Consider the following 25,381-nt stretch of genomic DNA (forward strand, 5'->3'; position numbering starts at 1 on the left):
CAGGGAGCGGCTGGCTGGCAGCCCGCAGCCCCGCAGCGCCCGTGAGCTCCCGCCTGTGCGCGGGAGGGGCCGGCGCGGCGCCGCCGTCAGGAAAGATGGTTCGTTTCGCATACAGCTTTTGCAAGGCAGGTGGGCGATTCCTCAGCGTGCCTCGGGCCGGCGATTGTGAGCGTCGTTAAGAAGGGGGAAATGTCCAGTATGAGGCCTATGCGAAAGACATTAAACCACTTAACGTGCGGTGCATCCTGGGGGTGTATTCCTCAATGCCCTTTTTAAAGAAATACGTTCTCAAATCTCTTGTCAGAGTCTGTGGGAAGACACGGATGTTTACAGATGTTAGCCAGTACTTGAAATTACATTACCGATTCCACTTGGTCGCAAAGAGCCCATTTCCCATTCCATCCGGGTAGCAACTGGCAATGTAAATTTCATGCTGTTCTTTTTTCAGCTCTTTCACCAGATACAAAACCCAGCAAGACAATGTGGAAGGCTGTGAAGCTGGGATGAAACCTTGGGGCATCCCAAGCACTTTCAACCTCATCCAAAGCTAATAAGGAGAACCAACTACATGTTGATGAGTTATTACTAAGCTACAAATAAAAAGTACAATTGAAGATACATTAGTAGCTGCTAGTGGCAATTCAATGCAGGATTTAGGATCTATTTTATTAATGTTATGTAGTGCATTTGTCATATACATGAAACAAATGCTATTTTCCAATTTAAAGAAGAGTGAAATATAACTGGAAGGTAACATTTTAGCGTGCTTTTCTGTTTGCATGCATGCACTTTTTTCCTAGCAATGACAGCACTGCCAAGAGCCAAGCTTCTCAAAACGCAGGCGGGGGTGGGGTGGTGGAGATTACTGACACATTTGTTTTAACTAATTTCACGTAACAACCCCATGGAACAACTGGACTGGCACAACAGCTGGGTGGCACAGGGCAGCAGCGGAGCTCAGCAGTCAGCAGCATCAACAAGTTTTTCTGCCAGAACATGCTTAGCACAGAATTAGTGCTTTCATTACTGGTTAAGTTCCCATGCCTTCACAACCACCTTCCAGTCATATTAACCTCCAGAAATGTCTGTCCAGTCAGCACAACCTTCTCTACCAGTAGAAAACATGGCATCCACATACAATCTGTCCTATGGACAAGGCAAAATACAGGCAATGAAGATGAGATATGTCCCTAACTTAACATGCCTACGTTGCTCCAGAAGCCACAGCGCTTCATGTAAGCAACAGATGGTTCCTAAAGCTGTGTCGCTGAAGGAGGTAATACTTTGTCCAGTATTTTTTCCTCCTTTTTTTTTTTGGTTACGAGATGAACTGAATTAGAAGTCTTAAGCCAAATGGCCCACTCCCACGTTAAAAGTTATGGGAGGGACTTTTTTGCTAAGGCTTCCTTAGTAAGCTTACTCTGTTGGGTGAATAGATTGTTGTATTTGTCCAGGGGCATGCTGCTCTGAGGAGGCTGATGTAGGACACATGGCTGCTCTCCAGGCTTTCCTTTATTCAGAGCCCTGGGACTCTCCTTGCAGGCCTGTATCATGTTTCCATGTCCCACAGCAGCTCTACCTATGGCTGCAGTCACAGGTTTTTCAGTGAACACTTAACGCAGCTACAGCACCTGAGAGTGTATCAGCCTGGCACTTCCAGAACACATAAAGGGTATGGAGGAATACAGATAAAGTACTGTACTTCCTCCTGTGAATCCTCTCAAGCCAGGAAAGGAAACAGTTTCTCACAGGGCTTAAAGTAAGCAAGAGGTGTGGCCTACAATTATCTGGGGCCACAAGTACAAACGTTTTGATAATTACCTCAGTGGATAGGTAAATGTTTCAGTGCTAACACTTGAAACCTTGAAACTGGATGATACATTTTCAAAATCGGCCTCAGAGTGACAAACAACTCAAAGGAGAATATACAGCTACTTTGGAAAGTGTTAATGCAGATTAAATCTAGTCAATCACATAAATCAGATTTACTTATAAACTCTTCCGGTCCTGAGATCTGCTCTTCCAGAAGAAAAGCACTTTAAAGAACGTGACAGACACTTTGGTTTTGAGCACACTCCAGACAACCTCAGTAGAGCTCATATACCCTTGAGTGAGCAGCTGTTCACTCAAATCAGTGAACAGGCCTGTAATTTACCTACTTGCAGGACCAGCACCCAATTCACTCTGTAAAGCTAAACCCAACCAAGCAACACCAATAAAAGACAAGGTTTAAGAGAGGTTTGTTCTTTTTTGATCCTGTTCCCAGGGACTAGAAATTAACAATCATCATTAGGTAGAAGCTTTTCCTTTTGATAAGCACACTCACAGAATCCAGATTTCTAAGAGCAGATGTTATTAGAATGGCAGAACAGAATTATTCTTTAAATCATGAGAAGTCTGATTTGTTGGAGAGGTAGATTAAATAGAGAAGCTTGAAAATTAGTCTCCCCATTGTGTCACTGCAGGATAAATCTTTCTTTCCAGGCCTACTTTCAATCTGAAAATTTCCAAATGGTTCACAGAGCATCACAGACATCCCTCAGCCTGCTCTAGGGAACCTGCCTTTCTCCTGTCACTTCTAAAAGCTTGGCTTTGTCTCGAAAGCAAAATCCCAGCACCTCCAGGACACTGCCTACAAGATCTTGGTTAACATTTCCTTTCTCCACCCCACTTGGGAGTATCAGCTGTCCCCACCCCTGAGCGCTGTTCAGTTCCTCTCAGCGGAGGAGACATCTGCCTCTTCCCCCAGTAACCCAGAATGCAGGAGGCAAACAAGTGCCCTCCTTGCAGCCTTCTTCATGCCCCACAGAAGTCCCAGCAGAGTACAACAAGGCAGTACTTCTGCAGTGAATTAAATGTTCATCACAGACACAAGCAGGAAAATATGCAGGTCAGTGGTTAACATGAGCAACAACTGAAGAGAGACTTGGGTTTTTGAGATAATCCTTTTTGTTTACACAGACCATAAAAAGTCAAGTTTTCTTGAGCACAGTTGTTTTTAAAAAGCAGGAGGTATTTTCTTTGCTGAAAATTCAAAGGGACACTCAACTGCACTAAACATAAACATGCTTCTAGCATTTATTAGGCAAGCTTCTACTGTCACTATGGCTAGTCCTGTCTTACTGTCACCTTTCCCCCATTACTTACTAGTGCTGCATTTCATACACACATACATGCAGATACATCCATCTACTAAAACAAAATGCAGCAAAGCCTCTACCCAACTTTGGATCTCCTTAAACTGACAGTGAAGCCACACAGTACACTAGGAACTACCTGTAAGTATTCTCAAGAAAATACAATTAAATAAAACAACAAAACTAGAAAAAAAATTACAGCACGTCGTCTATGAGTGTTCAGACAAGAACTGAAAGTAATACCTTGTTTCTTTTCAGGTTACCGTTTGTTTTGCACTACATTTAAATACTGAAGAATGCTGAAATTTATGTTGTTACTCTTCTAGTGCTTCTCTAGGCACCATAAGACAGTCATTCTCCAGCAAAGCTTCTTCAGAGGTAAGCTCTGGTGATAGAATGCATTTAAAAATGATGGCCAGATGGTGGCACAGTAAACGCCCTTCTTTTGAAGGGCTGTACTATTAGAAATATTCCTTGTTCCATATGCGTATCACAGAATATTATACATATGCACTCCTCACACAGAACAACCACCTCCCAAAACACGTCAGCAGAGTATTTACTACCAAATCCAGAAGGAGTTTGTGATTCTAACATTGTCCCCATTAATGAGAAAAATGTCACTATACAAAAGCACGCTTTTTTTCCCCCCTTCTTATCAAATCCTTCAAACAGCTGATAACTAGCTTTTATAGATTGGAGAGTCAGATAGAATTCTGAATCTATTATTTTACTAAAACCCCAGGGGTCAACTTATCACCTGAAAACCATTTTACATGGTCAATTTGACTTTCATGTGGAGTGTCAGAACATACCCTAGATGGAAATCTAAAATAAATTATATGGAATACTGCCTTCTTTGTGCTGAAATTTATCGGTCCCACACTACAATAATTTTGAAAATTGTATCCCTTAAGCTACAGTGCTGAGATATTATTAACTGCTTGAACTGAAAGAGCAGTTCTGATGGGCTGCTATAAAGTCTATGGACAGAGACTAATTTCTATTGAACCACATGCTTATCTGAAGCTGTTTTCCAGCATTGCAAGCTGCCAACTTTATTTTCTTCCAGAATACACTGCCCATTTTATTACTGTCATCCTCAGTATGCACTGTCACTTCGGTAAATCTGTTCCAGAGGCTAAGAACGCATCTAAGCTTCTGCTAATATGGTTGTCTGAGACAATCACACCCAAGAGAGAGGGAGGGAGACCCACTTGTACGTCTTATCTTCCTAACACAGGTTATTTTCCTCACTAAGCAGGCCTCCAGTCTCTGAAACACGTCTGTGATATACCACGAGGTAAGCAGACCTATTTCATGGCCCACACTTTCTTAATCACTTCTAGTGCCATATTTTTGAAATAAAATTATTTGATAATGTGTTGATGCTTTGGTGAATGCTCCTTCTATGTCTAGTAGTACAATTTTTAGAAACCACCCAACTGACCTCAGAACCTAAAATCTTTATAATACCGAGATACTGAAAATGTTAGTGATCCAAGCTGCTGGGTGACTATTCTTTGAGTAGAAATTTCCAGCTAGGCAGACAAACCTCCTCTAGGCATAACATGTAAGACACAAGAATGGAGCGCTGGGAAGTTTATTTCCTGCACCCAGTAACGTAATAAGTCTGGACTACAACAGCTAGAATATTACACCACATCCAGAAAAACAAACAAAAAAAATCAGAATTCTAGTAATAAACTCTACTGCCCCATTTTCATTCAGATAAATTAATATCCTTTATAAACTGAAATTGCTGAAAAGGAAGTTCTGACCTGCCCAGTTTCTAGACAGCACTACTTTCACTTTTTCTTTACTAAACAGTATCAAGCTTCTCCAAGAGGCATTCAGACTAATGACAATTCACTGTGGCCAGTCAATCCCTGAGTAGACAATCTATTGCTTCTGGCAACAGCATTCAGCTCAGTAAGGCCTTTGCCAAGCAGGGATTTGAGAACCAAGGTTTGGTAGATCTCTTCCAAATCCTTTACTGCCTTGTTCTGCAGCATCTTTCTTTTATGTTAGGATATATCTAAGAAGCAGCAGGAGCCTGTCAGTAAATGAACCCTCCACTGCAAAGTCACAGCCTTTCAGGGAGGGAAGTGGCTTGTTGACTGGAACCCTGGAATTGTTTTCTCTCACACTAGCTGACTTCCCAAGTGTATTCCTCAAGAATCTGGGGGAACTCTGCCAGCTTATCTAGGAGTGGTAGGGGTCTGTTCTATGGATCTTGGTTTTGCTGGTGCCTGTATGAGTATACATGCTGAACAGTGTAACATCTGAGTTCAGCAACTAGAATACTACACTGAAGACAGTTCATTATTAATATTATCTAGAGTTAATACTTCTACTGAAAAAATACCGTATTTTAAAGAATTTGTGCAGTGAGCTGGAACTACTGGGATAAAATGGCATATATAGCTTTAGCTTTGAAGCACTTCTTTTCTGTTTTGGCCAAGCATCTCAGTTGTCAGTGGTAGCCTATGTCAGGCAGAAATTTTAGAAGCATGAACTTGTCTTTAATACAAAAAGATAACCTGCAGAAACTATTTGGGACAGTAAAAGTAATATCTCTGTATCTGCTTTAATTACATCCTACCATTTATTAACACAACTAGAGCAAATTAGCAGGACCTTTCCTGTCTTACCCAAACAACAGGAATTCCCTCTCATCACAAATTCACATTACTGAAGATAAGGAAAAGTGTCAAGTTTGGAGTTGTCCACTTGTATTGATAAATATTCTGTTGGGATAAATGTTTTAGAATCTATTTCTACAAATTATAACTTAATTAGCTCAAAAGAAAAAATTCCCAATTTCATAGTGGGCACAGCTGATAGAGCCTGAATCTATCTGGAAGTGGGATCAGGTATCAACATGCAGCAGCTTAAAGAAAAGTTACACAAGCTGACCTTAATATGTGTGACTATCAAGTTTTCACTGTAGAAATACATATTTTTCAATATCCTTTTCTGAGCAGAAATCATGTCATTTATATGCAAATCAGACTATATTCTGCAGCTGTTTCTTCTGTGCTGAAGCCATGGGAATTATTTGCACTTAATAAAGCCTCATAAATAGGTTTTGCCTCTAAATGGGTGGGGGAGCAGCAACTATATCATAGCCATTTACAGTTACAAGCATCTTTTTGTTTTGAAAGTTATATGCATCCATTAATAGGAAGTTTCACAGTTACAAAAGAAACATTGTTTTATTTATATAAACAAAATACTCTTACAGCCTTCAAAACAAAATGCTTTGCATTTTTCCCTATGCTCAGCTATCTAAAAATGTAGAAATTGCCATGTAGCATTAATCAAAAGGACAGTCTGTATCATCATTGCATGCTAGCTCCACATAGTACATGTTAAATACAAGAAGAAATTCCTTGCTATTGTATGCAGACACTTTTACTAAGTTTGAAAGAACATATACCTTCTTTATACAAAGGACATCCACCCAGTGTCATCTCCTGCATTTCTGCAAACCCATCAAGTGTGCCCCTCAAGTCCTTGCACATAGACAAAATCCATTTAAAAACCACAGGAGGACAGACCCAGGAACACTCAAAGCACATCATCCCACAAGACCAGAATGAAAGTGTAGTGTTCTAGTGTGGTAGGTAGCGTATTAAAATGAACAGGGAAACAACTCTCACTAACTTGTATAAACTGTCTGGATTGGCATCTGTTATTAAGAACAGGACATGCAGTGCAGGACTGCAAGTTAACAGCAGCACAGCTTTTCCAGTTGCTTCACAACCACATGGAAGTGCAACAGTGATCAGCACCACCAAGAGAAAGATGGGAGACTGTTGTGGTTTACCCTGGCAGGCAGCTAAACACCACCCAGCTATTTGCTCACTCCCCCACAGTGGGATAGGGGAGTGAATAAGAAAAAAGGTAAAATGCATGTGTTGAGATAAAGACCGTTTAATAGGGCAGAAAAAGAAGGGAAAATAATAATAATGATAAGAGAAAATATAAAACAAGTGATACACAAAGTAACTGCTCACCAGCCACTGGGTGATGCCAGTCCCTGAGCAGTGGGCCACCACTCCCTGGCCAACTCCCCCCAGTTTTTTGTTCAGCATGATGTCATATGGCATGGAATATCTTTTTGGGGTCAACTGTCCTGGCTGTGTCCCCCACCCTCCTTGCTGGCAGGTCAGTATGGGAAGCTGAAAAGTCCATGACAGTGTAAGCACTGCTCAGCAACAACTAAACCATCAGTGTGTTATCTCAGTTATTCTCACACTAAATGCAAAACACAGTACTATACCAGCTACTAGGAAGAAAATTAACGTTATCCCAGCCAAAAACAGGACAGAGGCAAAAGGGCCCCAAAGGCCCCTATCACTTAGAAAGATGTAGTCCTTATGCCAGCTCACTCCATCCAAAACACCTATCAAGAGTACAGCACATGGAGACCAAGAATTACAACACTGGGAGAAAAGCGAGGGCTTGGACAGATACAGTTATCTCATACAGGTTTAAAGAATGAATACAGAAATGGTTCAACTGGGATGGCCCTTATCTCAGCTGAACAGTGGCAGCCAATGAACGACTGCTCTTTTTCTATCTGATATATTTGAGTCAAGCTGAACTTCACCACTGTGAACTATCAGTACACAGTATGTGCCTCAGTTTATTCTCATGTAAACCTTTGATAAATTCACTGTGTTGTTAGTCCTCTGCAGGCAGTCAGTTTTACCCTGACTAGTGTCTCCTTTTCTATTTCATTGTTAAGCAAAGGAGCTAGAAAAGACACAGGCATTTATGGATCTTATTTCATGGATATAATTTAAAGATTCTGTCAGGAAAACAATTGATATGGTACTGCTCTCTTGCTTCTATGTAAAAAGCAGAAGTGGTGACAAAGAGGTAATGCAATACACTTTTTTTTAGAAAAGATGCGACTGATTCTGTTATAACGATTCCTTAGAGAGGTATTGTTCGTGCTCTACAAAATGACTGATTTTAACTATTTTTCAGGTGTATATTGGTTCCATATGTAACTTCTGTTCACTCTTTATCATTATGCTGACTGCCTTTAACAGCACCAACTTTTATCCCTCATGGAACTATTCTGTTAAGGTATATCTAGGTAAAAAATACACCCAAATAACCAGAGTCTGACTTGTCACAACTGCCATTACTATTTTAACAATATTGTAATGTTTAACCTGTTAGTCCTCTAATACTTTAATAAAGTTTACATAATTAAAATGACCACGAGCCACACTTAAAATGATGTCACAATACATTTACAGTATCCTATATGCTATAAACGTACCTTATACACAAATGTGTCTGGCAACATGTTTAAACACTATACTTATTTTTCTGCTAACAATTTTTGAAGATCATGGTTTTTGAGTGCATATTGCATTTTCTTCAGGCACAGATATAGTTGACCTCAGTTTATATTTTGAAGCCAATATATGTGATAGGACAAGGAAGCATATAAGGAAGTTGAAGTTAAATTAAAAGCAGGTATGAGCATGTATTTTATTAGGGAGAATCAGACAAGTAAGATAGTAAAATCTGACTTCTTGTCACATTGAATTTTCTTTCACTATTCCATTATAGGAAATAGTATTTTTATAATGTAAATTTTATTGAATCATCCCCAGACAAAAGTCTGTGGCATTCTTCTGTATCCCCAAAGAATTACTTACACAATCCCACTGATTCAAACTCAAGCCACTCATTTAATGTTACAACTCTACACAGAATTAAAAACAAGGATCCTTTCAGAGTTTAATGATGGTTTTATGTATTTTAGTCTGTATTTTATCTATTGGTAGTAGCTTAGTGAGATGATCTGATGTTACCCTGTTGAATTTAGTCTGTTTTATCATCTGGGCAGCACCTGAAAGGAGGCTGCATGCAGCAGCATTAGTGGAGCACAGCCATCTTTCGCTGTACAGAAATAACACAATTCAGAACTCAGAGAAGTTGGATCCTTACGTGAATAAAAGAACTCAGGTGTCTCATGTGCACAAGAAAGGCAATATTCAGTGAGTCTTGCTGTGAATTTACAGCACACTAGCTTCTCCATACTAATGCTATGTGGTTACTTTCATCATAGGTAATTTGGTGACTTCCACCAGAGAGCAATTCAGCCCACTTACAATCTGAATCATCTTCTGATAGTGTCTGCCTTTTTCTAGTGACTACACAGGGAGTCCAGGTAAACTAGGTTTATCACTTGAGGTGATTCAGTTAAATGACTAAAATTACAGCTCTTCATAGCTATGTCTATACTTAACCATTTGGTACACATCCTGGGATTTTGGTGCCCTGGCCATTCATATAAAGCATCTGTGGAGAATCACCACTGTTCCTGCCTGGGAGCCATCCGATTTCCATGGAAATTGGGCAGTGGTGATGGGCAGGAGATAAACTCGGCATTCTGCTGGGCTAAACAAAGCAGTAGTATAGTAATTGTGAGTTATCTTAGTTTGGAAGTTTAATTTAAGAAAAATGATTCAGATTTGACTGGGGTTTTCTAATTCTGCAGTCAATTTGCTCTTTCTGCCTGTATTTGTTTTGAGGTATAGTCACTGTGTACATGCAATTAATTATTGCCATAGAGACCTACTATGGTTATCACTTTTGATCTTTATATTATTATGATTTGAAAAATGGAACAATAACAAATGCTACCATATGAAAAGAAGTCATTCCTTCTCCTGAGACAGAGAATGCTTCAGTATGTAAGTACTTCCAAATTAGTTTTTTGTAAGTGATTTAGACTTTAAAGAGTCATAGAGCTAATATGAATAATGAAGCAAAAGAACAATGTCAAATAAAGCCCTTATATCTAAAAAATGGGTTTGCACCAGAGGTTCAATATTACTGTAAAGACGTTGCAGTATTGAAAGATTTATGTTCTGAAATCTGTGAAATACTGCCAGCAGCAATAGCACGATTTTCTAATTTTCCAAGGATGACATAGGATGCTGATTTCTTGTGAAAAAGAGAGACAGGAAACAATCTTATAAACCATCTGCAAAGTATCTGATTAGTCTTTAAAGTACTGAAATGCATTTGTTATCATGTGTTCTGACTATGGATCAATTGGAAATTAAAACCTTTTAAAAATCAAAAGGAAGAAATTTGAATACAGTATGAGAAAATTAATCGGCCTGAATCTTGAAGAAACTCAATATTAACTACTGAACTCCTGCACAGGGAAAAATAAGGAGGAAAATAAAATACCTACCTGCAAGGATAATTTTCTTTGAAGTAATAGTCTAAATATAAACCTATTCCTATAAACTAACTAAACCCAAGTGGTTATTTTTAGCCTATGCAAAAAAAATGAAGCAAGCCCAGCAATAGTGTCAATTACTTTCTAGACATTATATAAACTACCAAAATATTTCACAGAAAAAAGGAAATACACCTTCAGTGTAGAAATGGGAACAAAAAACATACTCGAAAAAAGATACTTTAGTACTTTTTTACTATTACATTACTTTCGTATTTTTAGAGAAATAAATAGAAGCTTACTTTACTCATTTTTATGAAGACTTAAGCACAATCAGCTTCCACTACAGTTGCCACCTCACAGTTCAGGACCTTTAAAAGGAGCTTCATGCAGACTGGCAGGAAAAAGTGCAGACCCTGCCATCAGAAGCATCCCCAGTTTGCAGGTGATGCCTGAGCAACCAGCGGATGAGAGGTTTTAGAAACTTGCAAGTTGCATAATCACAGGATTATATAAATTATAAAAATTATATAATCACAAGATTATACTAATTGTTTCCTTCCTCTTCCACTTCCCATGTTTGAAGCTCAGCTTTGTGTTGCTGTGTAAAAGCTTTTGTCAAACTTGAAGAAAATGAGGAACAGCTCAATTAGTTGTTGCAAGCTAAAACTTTAGGAAAAGGAAGGATACAAATGCAATTAAGGTATGCTATGTAACTACGATCTATAAATTGGAAAAAAAAATGTACGTATTTCAAGCAGCAAGGAGAAAGTCAGGTGCTTAAACACTGGCACCAAGTACCCATTGTAAATGCCCTAGAAGACCTGGAACATCTCTATGTGGGAGACCCATGCTCTTCTGGCATGGTAGACGGAGCTGAGGGAAGATTCTCTGGGGCATCTAAAATTACATTTGGCATTCTGCATTCTTAAATTTCACCCTGACACAGAACTGGGAGGTGACCTGGATGTACATGACTAGGACTGCTGGGCTAAACATAGCAGTAGTATAGTAATTCTGAGTTACACCCATTTAGAAGATTAATTTAAAAAAAAAAAGAAAAGAGACAAAAAGAGATGTCACAATCATCCGATTTCCAAATGCAATGAAATATCTGAGGAATAGCCAAGTGAGTTACAAGCCTGGGCCTGCTAGATTTTGCATGGTCAAAAACACATTGAGTGGTGAGTGTTGAGGCTGCTTGTGCTAGGCCATATGGGGAAAGAGTTATATCAGAAAGTAAGTCAAAAGAGCAAGGAAACAGTGGAGTCAAGTAAAATGTTATTAGCTGAGAAAAATACAATCAGAAGTGCAGCAAAACATGGTTGCATTTAGATGCACCACAAACAAGTTTACAAGAACAGACAGCTAAGGTTCCATATGTGATTTTAACATTTTAATTCCACACATTTTGAATAATTAACATTCTCTTAGATTTTAGGCAGTATCATGTATTTTTCTAACTATTGAATTTGCAAGGTCAAATGTTCAAACACCAGAGGTACAAGAAGATACCCAAACCCAATGTTTGGCTGTCTGAATCTAGGATGCATAAATGTCCATTTTATGACTTTGGATGTCAAAGTGAACAGCCAAACACAACTTTCAAATACTTTTTATAGATATTTTACAGCTGTTTTTTTTAGAGTCTGGAAACATATTTGCTTGAAGGAAGTTGCATTTTTTTATTAATTAGTTGATATCACTGTCAAAAGAAATATACTCTAGAATAATTTACCATTCTATTACTTCTACACAAATCTAATTATTTTACAAAATCAGTGTTATTCAGCATTAGAGAAACAGAAAGACAAAACAAAAAGGCATTAAGAAATTTCTGAGAAAAGAGTCTTTCATACATTTAAAGAGTACTTGTGAGCAGGGCATGTAATAAACAGCTTACTTTTCCTTATGTGATTTTTACTTTATCTATAAAAGCATCCTCAGTTTGAGAACTGTTCTTTGACACATTCCTATATTTTTCTTTGTAATCCTGAGAATGGCAAGGTCAACAAACAAATATTTAAGTACATTTCAAAATAAGATAACAAACCTAGAATTTCATAAATTAGGCATCAGTTTTGTTATTATCTACTCTATGCAGCAATCCAGCTATTGGTAAATAGGTATTCAACAGAAATGAAGTTCTCTTAATTGAATTTGAAGACTTCATTCTGTAAAAATGACTTTCTTTTCCTCAGCACTTACAGTGTATTTTGTTTATATGTTTTACAAAATGCCATCAAATATTCCAAGAAAGGGCTTGACATCACTGATTTCATCATCAAGAAGATATCTAATGAAGATTAAGCAAACAAGAAAATTAAATTATGTATAGTACATCAAAGCCTGTGAAATCAGGCACTATACAAAGTACAGTCAAGAGATATCAACACAAGCAAAATAATTTTAAAGTATTTTCCTTTCTAAGAAAAGTTAATTGTTACTATTACTGTGAAAATTAATCTTTTTAAAATTAATGTTAAAAATAACACATTGCCTTAATGTCTGTGTTCCATGAAGAACTAAGCACTAGAACACCAAGACAACAGAAACTTTTTATTACCTGGGATCCACTTCTTTTTCCTTTTCTTTTGTGAAAATAAAAAAATCCTCTTTCCTAGTGAATTTGGAAGAATCTGAGATTATTTTTGAGATTGAAGAACACTGCACATTTTCCAGATCTTGTGAAGGATTTGAATGCTTTTTTTCTTGAAAACTGAACTGAAATGTAAATGTTAAAAAGCGTATATGGTTAAAACAACAAACCAAAAGAGAAACTGCCAGATTGTTGTAGTATGTAGTGCAGATATTCATACTGATATTATGGTATTTGACAAGGACCAAGAACATGATAAATATAGTTATATACTGTATGACTTTCAGAATCACAACACAATCAAATTCAGTGAATAGTTTTGAAGTCATACTATATTAAATAAATTCAAGTCTTAGTTCTCTGTATCATGAATATCAACAGGATGCATGCATGTCTGGACAACACAGAATGGTTCAGAAATTCAGCATGTCCAAACAGATTCATAAGTCAGATATGGTAAATATCTGGTAAATAGTATTTACACATGAAATACTCTAATTATAGGAAATTCTGTTTAAATACTTTTACTCACCATATTTATATTTCCACTCTGTACAGATAAATTCACTTTTGATGTGCTGTTAACCACAGAAACAACTGAGTTCTGAATATTGGTTACATCTTGTAATATGCACAAACTGAAAATATTAAGTTGAATATTTTAAGTATTTTTACAGAAGTGCAAAATTATTTACTTGTCAGTTCAGGATTTTCTACTTACTTCCCTACACACTTAAAAAAAAACCCCACAAATCATTCAAGAGTTCATGCCTTTTAGAAGTTGAAATTCCACTCACTTATGAGTGAACAATTACATCTAATTATACAGATACATGTGATATACAGACAATATTTTTAACTGAATAAAACTCTCATAAATTATATAATGCTTACTCTTTTGAAATGTCATTTGTGGCTTTGCTTCTTGTATACTGGCAAAGTGGTTCACACTCATCTGGAATTTGAAGGCAGATATTTCCATGTTCCACAATAAAAATGAAAGTTTTAGAAACCAAGTCACAAAACAGCTGAAACCCCTTGTAAATCTTTTACATAATATGATAAACAATAGTTTAAAAATTATTCAAATGTCTTAATACTTGACATATTTCTTCTGTGGTATTGGTCTAGTGTAAAGATAAGCAGAGATAAGCAGTCAGATAAAAAAACAAATATGCAGTTGCAGGCCATCTGAAAAAAAAATTATTGTGACTTTCTCAACTTTCCTTTCCATATTAGATTTGTCTCAATACAGCCGACATTCAAAATAGAGTAATAAACCTGGTGGTCAAATCGATTAACCAAAAAATTTCAGGTAGTTCTATTCACTGTATACTACAATAAACTATTCTCAAATAGCAGCCTGTAAAATAATATGTATTTAGGAAGCAAAGAATTGTTTTAAATGACCTTACCCAATTCTCTACTGGCAAAATTGCTAGCAAATACTAATTTCTCATCATCAATATCATCCCAAACGTCATCTCTCAGTTCAAAGTCCACATCCAAAGCATCTGAAAAACAAGGATCTGCTTTTATCTGTATCAAGTCAAGTTATGCATTAAAGACTTTTTTTTTTTTTTTAATGCCATTGTTTCTTAGCCCTTCTCACTCACAAACACTAAATGTTTCCAAGAGAAAGCTGTAATACATTTGTAATGGACAAGTAGAACAAAAACTGTGCTATGTTTTATGACCAGTTTTTCAATCTATTAAAAGGGTTGTCACATATGCATTTTTTCCTCAGTGTTATTTGGAGAAAAGTTATCCTCAGGATAGATTCTAGAAAAACAGGCCTTATAAAAATCACTGCAATTTCATTCCTTCCCTTTGTCAGAAGCATTGTTTGATTCCAAATTTAATACTTCCAATTCAGTCCCTTTTTCTGTCCACAGTTTCTAAAGAACTCTGAATACTGCCTTCCTCCTATACATCTAATGTATAAAAACTAGCCACAACAAACACACTCTTAAGCATTGTTGTTAAAATTCTTAATTTAAATGTGATTGTTAATGTTTTAGAATACTTTATTTTCTGGTGCAAAGATGAATTTCCTGTTTCCTCTCTTACTCTCTTTCCCTTTTGTTTGTTGTGTTCTCTCTTTTCATCACCAATCCAATTCCCTGTGCTAATTTTTTTCATCTTTCTTCTGCCATACTGCCCTCCAGCATCAGACAGTGCTGGAATCTTCATACTGTTGTCACGGCCCTAATATGCCTAGAAAATGCTGATCCAGGTCTCCCCCTTCAATAGAGGGGGAGCAGGACAGGCTCAAACCAAAAATCCTGTTCCACAGACACTGTCAAGACCAAGAAAGCACTGCTACTGTAATTTTGGATGTGCATAGTCAGCACAATGCATTATTGCACAGACACACAAACTGTACATGTTTAGGTTACTGCAATTTCACAGTATATTCTTAATTACCTGCTGCTTTTTTTTTTTTATGGAATGGAAAGTTACCATATTACAGATGCAGTTAACCCTATAAAAATCATATGAACTGATGCCTTACTTCATTAGAACTACTTTTGGTGCATTTTTTAAAATGCAGCTGGCCCAATCAATATGGCCAAGGTTATCTTTTCTCCTACTATTACATGGAGATATTTTTAGTTAGCACTATCTACTACATCCCCTTGATTCTGTATGATTTCCTTCAAGATCTTCTTGAGCATAGACTATAGCTCTACTGGAATATCCATCTGTCTTCCCATGACTTTATTCTTTTCACACAATTATATCATACATTAACTGCCCACTCCACCCAGCAACCAATGATATGGCTATGCAACAGTCTTCCATTTTAAGACTAGATAACAACTACAACAGGTAAATTAGTATGGCAGGAAAACATGAAGCACTGAAGGAATGGAATCACAATCCCATCATCAAAATATTAAGTAAAAATGAAATTATGCAGCATAGCTGCCAGCAGTTAAAGCAGTATGAACTAAAAACCATTTCAATTCATTTCAGCACAGTGTTTCTTATATGTCTGAGTACAACCTAAACATTTGAGCTACTACTTATTAGCAAAATTAATCAAAATCTGATTCACATCAATCTACTGTCACCAAATACAACAGCAAAAGGCATGCAGAGAAGAGAACATCATAGTTGTGTACTGATAATGAAGACTGATCGTTTAACACCAAATGTAAAAAAACTTGTGGCCGTTCCAGTTGAAGAGAAAAAAAGAGCAATTTTTTTTTCCAGATAGAGATATTTTACTAGTTATGAACTGGGTTACTGGATGGTCATATTTTGTCAACCACCAAAGAAAAGCTCATATTTCACTAACTTCTTCCAGCAGAAAGGGGTAAAATACCTTTCAGGAAGTATTTACAGATTTGGGCCTTCATATGTTTGATTTAGTCTTTACTGTTATATTTAAAGGTACATTTAGATGCTTAGATCTATATTAGAAATTCTTACGGATACCAGAAGGAAAGCAAGCCAGTTAGGGCCACTATATTTCCCTATACATTGTGTTCTATAACGCTGATATAGAACTGGTTGTTCTAGTGATTTCAGCACTTCTTGGTTTTCAGATCAAAGCAGTGAAAATCATAACTTCAAACATTAGCAATAACTTACTACTCTTTCCATAATTCCAAGATTGCAGTTGTTTCTGAGCTACTCCTAAGCTATTATCTTCCTGGTCCACTGAAGGGGATGAAGAGGACTCTTTATTGCTAGACCTATTGAAAAAAAATAAAACCAGTCACGTCAGTAAAACAGTTGCAGAAAGCTGTAAAATAATTTTGTTAAGAAAACAGTTTTTAGTTGTTACAACTTAACATACTATCTAAAATAAGGCAGATTTCTTGTTTGTTACTTATATTAATCGGTACCTTGGCAATGTCAGCAAAGTCTTAGGTGTAAAACCAAATTGTTTGAGATCCACATTTTGAGCTTGATTTAACATCTGCATCTAAAGAAGCAGATTATTGTAATTTATAGGTTATAAACATATTGAAAATCATTGTTTTTTCACAATCTTAATGACATCATTAATATTATATTGTTAGCATAATTTTTAAAGATCATAAGATGTTTCTGATTATCTGCTTATCTAGCATAATCAGTTAAAAAGGTTTAAATTACATGCTTGTAATGGAGTTATCCAAGTACCCTGGCAAAGTCAAGGATTCACTAACCCTCATCTGTATTAGCTATGGGCTAACTCATTCTCTATTGCAAACAAGAAAGCAAAACTGTGAGGAGGAAATAAAACACTCCGATATCTCAAATGCCATTCTTGCTTCAGAAAGAACTAGTTTAGTATTACATTCAAAGGAATAAAGTGTAAGCCATGAAATCTTTCAGAGGTTAAAAACTAACATGGTTGCGTTTCTTATAAGCAAGTGGATCTACCTGTCAATGCAAAAAGATCTCTTAGTATCATTACTCTGATAAATACCACTATTGTCATTGAGATCATATTTTGCCCAAACCAAGTCACAGTATAGTACCGTCCAACAATGCCCCTGTACCTCACCTCACCACAATCTAACAAATTCCATAAAAGTATAAACAAAGAGTACATGCACAGAAGTGGACCACTGGAAGCATTCCAAACATCAGCAGAACCTTTCAAAGATTCCTAGACCTTTGGTACCTTTGTACTGCTTTGCTTTTTGCATTCTACACAGAAAAGACAAACTTGAATGTTCATATTTAGTTCTAAAATTATCTCTGGAAACAATATATACAAATACATAACAGATTAAAATAAATCTATTCAACGTCTGACTATTCAAATGAACCTTTAATCGTTTTACTGGGGGTAGAGACGAAATTGAGTTCCTGCTCCTTAAATCAGCTAAGTACAAAGAAAATTTTGAATCTCCATTCATCTCAGAATTTGGAGGTACTCCAGTTTTACCTGAGAAAAGGAATTAAAATAATCTTCAGATTAGTTTAGAAGGGATAAATTCTAATTCTTTCCAGATCAATGGAAACTTTGCCACTAAGCTTAGTATTGTCTAATGAAAGATCCTAAAAGATGTAACACACCAATGTTTATATAAAAATTTAACGCACTTGATGTTGCTCTTAAATTATATGCTAGATGTTCTGAAAAATATTATTAATCATTGCCGTGTCTCTAAAAGTGTTACTGACAAAGTTTTTTCTTACTGTTTTTAGGACTGCATTATAGCAACAACTCAGGCCTGACTTTCTTGCTTACATATAAATGAAGCTATATGAAATTATATTTGTCTAAAAGTAGCAGAAATTGTAAATTTAATGAAACTCACAGCAGTCATGCCCACACACATCCTTATTTTTACAGCGATGGTTGCATTCTCTGTTTCCGTATTTCTTGTAAGTAATCTCATGTTTAGATCTGCCTCCTAGATAAGTATAATATAGAAATGCTTATTTTTTATTTCATATGTATTGTTGAGAGAGTACTTCAGGCAGTAAAAGGCTAGAAGTAATCTGGGTCACTAGAATTTTGTCGCCTTCAGCAAAACTTTGGGCAGCACAAGCAATGTAATTGGAAAGAAATTAATCAGTGCTACTGAAAACCAGAATTACTACCACATTCCCAAATTGAAACAGTAATATTAGATACCAAACACCTATGATTTTTCTTACTTCCAAATTCAAAGAACTGCACTGTAGTACTTGACAAGCAGAAGCAGCAGCATTGTATTTTTATTTAACATGAGAAAGAAACAGTATGGATAAATAAAGATATAGCTCTCTACTGAAATAAAATTGAATTTTCTGTTGACTTTGCTATTAAGCAGATGTTGTGATCCGACTGTTTACCTGTATCTACTTTTGCTGCTGGCAGACTTTGTGGTGAGCCATAATGCATATCAAATGAAGAGTCAGCTTTCAGTTTTTGATTTGTAGCCACTTTACTTCCCACTGTTTTTGGTGTTAAGTAAAAGGCTGTATAGGCTTGCTGTACATCAAGGCCGACTTTGAAGAAAAAAAGACAAAAATATTTTAAATTGCTATAAACTGTTCTACTCTTTAGTTTTACTCTATTTAATTTTACTGAAGAGTTTAAGAAAGTATAAATTTTATTAAAAGATCATGGAAATTTGTTAAGATAATATACCATTAAACTCACGCTATTATATGAATAGATTCTTTATGACTGAGATTTAAAAAACCAAATATTTTCAGACTTAAAGACATGGTTACTTGAGTAACAAAATGAGCACTTTAAAAGAATTGTTCTGTATTGTTTGAAAACTACATTTATTTATGGCTTTGCACTGCCAAGATAATTTAAACTTTAAAACTGTACTGCAGTCTGTGTTACAGGAGTAACAGCAGCTCAATACTGGCAAAGGCATAAAATTAGTATGTTGATAGTACTTTTGAAATTGAATGCTAGTAAGGGTTCTAATTCTAATTAAACCCAGATTCATAAAAGATTATAAGACACACCATTTGTAAAAAGAGTATTTTTGTCGTTTATTAGGCACATATTGCTAGAAAACCAGACAGGCTTTTAAAAAATGAGACATTTTGTTTAAGTCTGAACCAGAAGCAGACTTTAAAATAAGTAGAGACTAGGAAGACCTGCTTTTAGGCTAACTTCACTGTTAACAATTTCAGAGAAATTAACTGTTGTGTTGAGTTTTACTGACCTCAGCAGAACATGTAGATAGCCAAGTAGTAATAAAAGGAGAATTCCTTCTTCACTTCTGTTTGGTTAGAAATCTTTTTCCTAAGCCACAAGTTTAGCCATAGGAATACAGATTATTCCAGGCTTGATTATTGTAATAGTCTCAATACTCAATGTTTATCATGGAAGCACCAACTATACTTCAATTAATCTAGCACACAGCAATCTTCTTTACAGGTGAGCATGATGACAGAATTTAATACAGCCACTCTCATAAACTGTATTTCAAAGTTCTATGTTTCAAGGTCATCACTGTCACTCTTCCTCTGCTGCTATAGTTCCAGTTCTATGGAAATTGACACTGAGGGGACCAATGTTTAAATCTACACACATTAGGGCACAAAATTTTCCACTGTAGAAATTTCTTGCTACTGAAGTGGAGATGAATCCATATCTAATACTTTTTTATCACAATGCAAAACCTAACCATTCACAAAGACAACTCTTTCCAGCATAAATAACCTATCAAGCTGATAGGTTGCCCCTACTGAAAGTTAATTCAACTTGAAAGTGAGTGTAAAAGAAAATCTTAATCTGTATCAAGAGAGCAAAATAGTATCTCCTAGTAACAGTTTTGGTGTTTCCCAGTTCATTAATATGCTAGTAAATGAAACAAACAGATATGTAATGAAGAGTGTTAGGTAATACCCAACCCAGTAAAAAACATGTAATCGAATTTTGTTTCAAGATCACTTAATTTTATCATATTTTTTGCTTGATGTAAAGTGTTTTAATAATTTATTCAAAATTCCTACGCAGTTGTTTTTAAATTAAAAGCATAATAATCAACCTACCATAATCAGAACTAATTAAATTTATACTAATGTCCTCTGATTTAAGAGCTCTTTTCACTTCTATTTTCTTCATCCAATTTCCAGTTTTCAGCAGCACAGAATCCCTGTAATAGATCAATAATATTTTGCTACACATGGACAATGAAAACAAAACTGTATACTATGGCATCTGTAACCAAGTGAAAGAGTCTTTACTTGGTCTTAGTTCTTGGATTTTGCTTGATAAGTGGCCTAAGAATAACCTTCCAATAATACTGATATGAAAATATGATTTATGGCCATAAGAGTGCCAGGATCCTGCAGATCATTTTCAGTTCTGCCATAAATGCCAGACTTTGGCTAGAACTCATATGAAGGTCACACAGTTGGAAAAGATTTTGTTCCCCTTTCCCATTTGTTCCAAGCATATCTTTGCCAACTGGAGAATTTAATTTCAACTCTGAGTGAAAAACAACTTTGATGATATGATATAATTAAAGAAAAATAGCTAATAAGAGTAAGGAAGAACTTGAGGATGTATCTTTTTAATAGGTATTTTACTTGTTTTACATTTATGTGGAAATTATGAGTTCCATAATATCACGCCAGTGTTGTTCAGATATTTATACATACTCTCTGTACTGACAAGCACATTCGCATATTTTGGGGGTTTCTGAATCTTGTGCAGCATTTTAAATTACAACAGTGACTAGAAAATGCTGTAGGATAAAGAATTATTTTGTACCATTTGGATCAGTAGAAAGTATTGCAAAAACCGCAAGTCACAGAAAGGATTAAATGCCAACACCCTTAAAAGATGTGAGGCAAAAAAACTTGATCATACATACATAATTTTCTGATTAAAAATGACTTTGTTGTCAGCATCTCCTATCACCAATGTAACATAGTGAAAGTCTGTCGCTGTTCTCTTTGTCTGTAGCTGCTCATAGTTTGTTAATTTGATGTTTACTAGGATTTCAGCCAATGTATCACTGTATTTTGGAAGCTAGGATAAAAATATATAGAAGACAACATTACTGCTAAAATAAGCAAAGTAAAATATACACCCTTCCATAAATTTTTAACTGTTGATAAAAGCACAAAAGCTCGATTCAAGCAATTTCAGTTTGCGGTACAATTTTTGTTGTTCTGAGACACTATTATACAGTACTAACTTGCACATAGTTGAATATCCTAAATTTGATTTAAGTATTGAGAATAAAAGTCAGTCTACATGATAGCCTTTGAAAAATTACTAGGTATGTTTTGGCATCCCAACATTTCTCCATATTTATAATTGTTAAATCTTTATTCTGAGAATAACTTCAGAGATACTCATCTGCTATTATGTCAAATAAAATAGAACTGATCATTATAACAGTATTAGCTCACACATTTATTGAGTGTTTAACTTCAAAGGTGTCTTTGTACCAACTTCATGAGACACTTTAAGACTATTTTTCAAATTTTGCATTTGAGAAAGGTAGAGTGGCTATGTGACCTGTTTAAAGACAAAAATCAGAACCTCAAAGCTCTTGACTGCACAGGGAATTGCACCCTTCCTTTTGAAAGGGTACTAACTACGTTAATGTAATAATTTACTGTTCCTTTATATTCCTAAGTGTGATGTAGAAAATTAACATGAATTAATGCTTCTTTAGTAAGTTTTATATGGATGTTTTTCTGTCTCTAGGGTTTATATTCAAGATAGAAGAGACCTCTCAGATTCACATATAATGCCAGAATGTGGATTGAATCTGTAACATAAAATGCTATTAATGAGAGAGGGTCCGATTTATTATACAGAATGTCTATTCCAAGGCTCTCCGTTGATGTTTAAGAGTTTGATTATACATGCTAAGGTGGAAAGAGGCCATAATATTGTGTAATCTTCGATCAGTGAAGGCTCAAAATTTCTTTGTCCATATTTGCTCTTTCATTTAATATTATCAGCATAAAAACATAAAATAAATTTAAAAAATAATTTACCTGTTCAATGTCAAGTTCATATTTTGGAAGGTGTAAAACAGATTCTTTTATCTGGTTCCCAAAAGGAGGATGTCTGTTTAATATCTGTAAAGATTCAATTTAATTTCTGATAGATTCAACTAATCAGAGATGTCAACAGAAATATAAATCCAAGGAATCAAAGTCACCAGAGTAATCATGCTATCAATAAAAGTCCTTTTCACCCCTGTTTCTCTACTGTCAGTGATGGCCAGAATAGCAACGTATCCAATAGAAAATACTTTTCATATTGCCACTACTGCTGTTCAGGTACCAGGCAATGAACTAGCCAATCACCTCAAAACCTGACTACTTTTATATGAGATGACTTTTCTATGTTGCACTAGCTTCAGTCAAAACAAAACAAATTACAGGAAAACTGTAAAAGGGGGCAGAAAAGAGAATCAAATTCCTAAAGTCGAAACAGAAAAATCCAAGTAAGAACAATTTCCTTTACGAATATGTTGTATCTTCCAGAACACCGGAAAAACAGTTCCGTCAGAAAAGAAGCCAAGAGCTGAAGAGCTTGTCCTGGAGTAAAATCTTACTCTCCTAAAATAAGAAGTGCTTTATAGATGATTCAGAATAATTTTATTCTATGATTATTTTTAACTAAAACTAGCAATAACAAATTCAGGATTTTCATCATTAACATATATTAAGAGAATCTGTAAATACATATTCCCTTTGATATTATTTCTAACATTCCTAAAGGGGAGTCCTTTATACAAAAGGATTGTCCTTTGTTTCAAAACATGTTAATGATGAATTTCGATAATATTTAAGCAACTCCTTTCCAAACCGAGCCAAATCAGTGAAATCCTCCACATTAAATTTGCTAGAAAAAAACACCATGCACATGTTCAACAAAAATAGCAGTAGCCATATTTTTTTTTAAATTCACTATTATAAATGAATAAACCACTTAAACCACTCAATTTTACTGACAATCATATAGCAGATACATATATTAACCATCCTGCTTTTACTGGTAACATTATTAATACTCGATGTTTTCTTTATCATATTTATCTGCATACAACATATTACCAATTCAAGTTCCCTTGCATTTGTGTCTTCTATTTTTTTAAATGATGTCAGCCCAGCATTTACCATAGTGTTTGACAGTGATACACCTGTGAAAAAAATGTTTTATGCTGTTAAATGACAACCACTGAGCTTAAATTATTCTCAACTTCATTATAGCAGGTAAAACCAAAGCAAAAATAATTTTATAGTACATTTGTCCCAGTTTTTTGCCCAGCATATTACTAAATTTATTTTCAGTTAAGTATTTTAATATTATTTAATTTCACTTATACATTAGTAAAAAGAAATGCAATACAAATCAAACACAAAAACATTCAATATTTCAATACTGACAATTTTGTTATGTTTTCTAGAGTAAAACAGATTTTAGATCACTTTCTACAAGAATCAAGAAACATGTTCTGCATATATATGATGAAAAAAAGCACATCACACAGCATTCTTTATCTCAGAAATGTTTTCCCTATCCAAGAAATTATTTATCTATGTTAAAGTCATATGGATTGCAATGTTTTTAAGCAAGCTAATAATGAAATTCACTCAAAACCCAATTTATTATAAGCATCTAGGAGTCTGAAGATTTAGCAAAAATTTTTCCCATGGCTTATCTGCCACAAAATCAGACTGGCAGAGAATTCCACATACAATCTTCATGATTTCCAGTTCTTTCAAACTTCCAGTGAGATTTAGAGTCCTCATAACACGAAAAGGCATTTCCTTTACCTGGAACTAACGCCTACTACAATAACTGAAATAATGTTATATAAAAGATACTACCAAATACTTAGAATGAGTATGTGGATTCTTCATACTTAATGCTGCAGAAACAGTAAAAGAGATGTGAAAATTAAATGGGAAACCTCTCAGGAGACTCTTAGACTGCATCCTGGAAGATGTTACAGCAATCCTGTAAGAAAAGACTCATTTCAACTCAAGAGGTTAATGATTTAGAGAAAGAGAAGACCTTTTGTCCTCTTATGCGTATTTGAACACCTTTTGGGTCTGACTTGGGGAAGGCATCCTCTACCATCTCCACTCTCCTTTGCAGAAGCTCTTGCAAACAGTCTGAAGACTTAAGACTCTCACTTATTACTTCTGCAGCTACTCCAGTTAGAGCTGTTACCTTGCTCCTTTATAAGTAAAGTTGAAGACTAGTTCTTTTGTCATAATTCCTAACATCACAGAATGGTTTCCTCCAGTGAAAAATTATGAGATATAAATAGGAATTTTTTGCTTTGTTTTTAATCTATTCCAAGCAAGAAAAAAACAGAGGTGTAAATCAAGCTGAACAAGTAGTAAATGTGATAAAATGTTGTACAGCAGCTGGTCATTATCCTATCCTGTCAGAACAAGCAAACAGAAATCAAGCATATCATACAGCAACAAGAGGGAGCATTGTTATTGGACAAGAGTAACAAATTGAGATAGTAGTAGAAATGCAGCAAGAATTCAACTGAATCCTCAATCTCAGTAAGGCCAAATGTCGTTAAATAACAGTAACTCTTATAAAGAAAATACTGATTTGATTACTAAGGCTTTTTCAAGATTAAAAAAATATATACTGAGATAAGAGTTTAAAAATTAGGGATTTCTGAATACGTTACATAATATCAGTAAATTTCTGTCAGCTCAAACAATTCACTTAACTTCACAAACACACAGAATAGGCTTAGCAGCCATAGCATGACAGAGGTCAAGAATGAGACATCATACTATAGGCATCAATTCAATATTTGATTCAGGAAAAGATAGTGAATTGTCAGCAGACAGTTCAAAAGAAGCCTGTGAGCAGAACAAATGGAACTTTGAAAGTCAGCAATTCTTTGTAACATATGCTGCAAGAGCAATGACAGCATAGGAAGAAATACCAAATAAAAGGAAACCAGGACAGAGATGTAAACCTGACTTTATTCTATTGAATATAGTGTA

General features: G+C 35.5%; 1 protein-coding gene across 1 annotated transcript in view; it reads right to left on the reverse strand.

Annotated features, from left to right (window-relative positions):
* Positions 1-12,547: 12,547 nt before the first annotated feature.
* Positions 12,548-25,381, reverse strand: part of HFM1 (HFM1, ATP dependent DNA helicase homolog) — a 35,550-nt gene continuing 22,716 nt past the window's right edge. Inside the window, 14 exon segments of the mRNA XM_026853926.1 lie at positions 12,548-12,658; positions 12,929-13,086; positions 13,494-13,599; positions 13,856-13,916; positions 14,377-14,475; positions 16,562-16,665; positions 16,819-16,923; positions 17,648-17,852; positions 18,229-18,324; positions 18,749-18,904; positions 20,417-20,520; positions 21,244-21,401; positions 22,385-22,468; positions 23,453-23,538. Coding sequence (XP_026709727.1) covers positions 12,592-12,658; positions 12,929-13,086; positions 13,494-13,599; positions 13,856-13,916; positions 14,377-14,475; positions 16,562-16,665; positions 16,819-16,923; positions 17,648-17,852; positions 18,229-18,324; positions 18,749-18,904; positions 20,417-20,520; positions 21,244-21,401; positions 22,385-22,468; positions 23,453-23,538 — 1,589 coding nt within the window. The 3' untranslated portion in view covers positions 12,548-12,591.

Source organism: Athene cunicularia (assembly GCF_003259725.1).
Source record: "Athene cunicularia isolate RWA chromosome 8 unlocalized genomic scaffold, athCun1 chr8_part1, whole genome shotgun sequence".
NCBI classification, from domain to species: domain Eukaryota; kingdom Metazoa; phylum Chordata; class Aves; order Strigiformes; family Strigidae; genus Athene; species Athene cunicularia.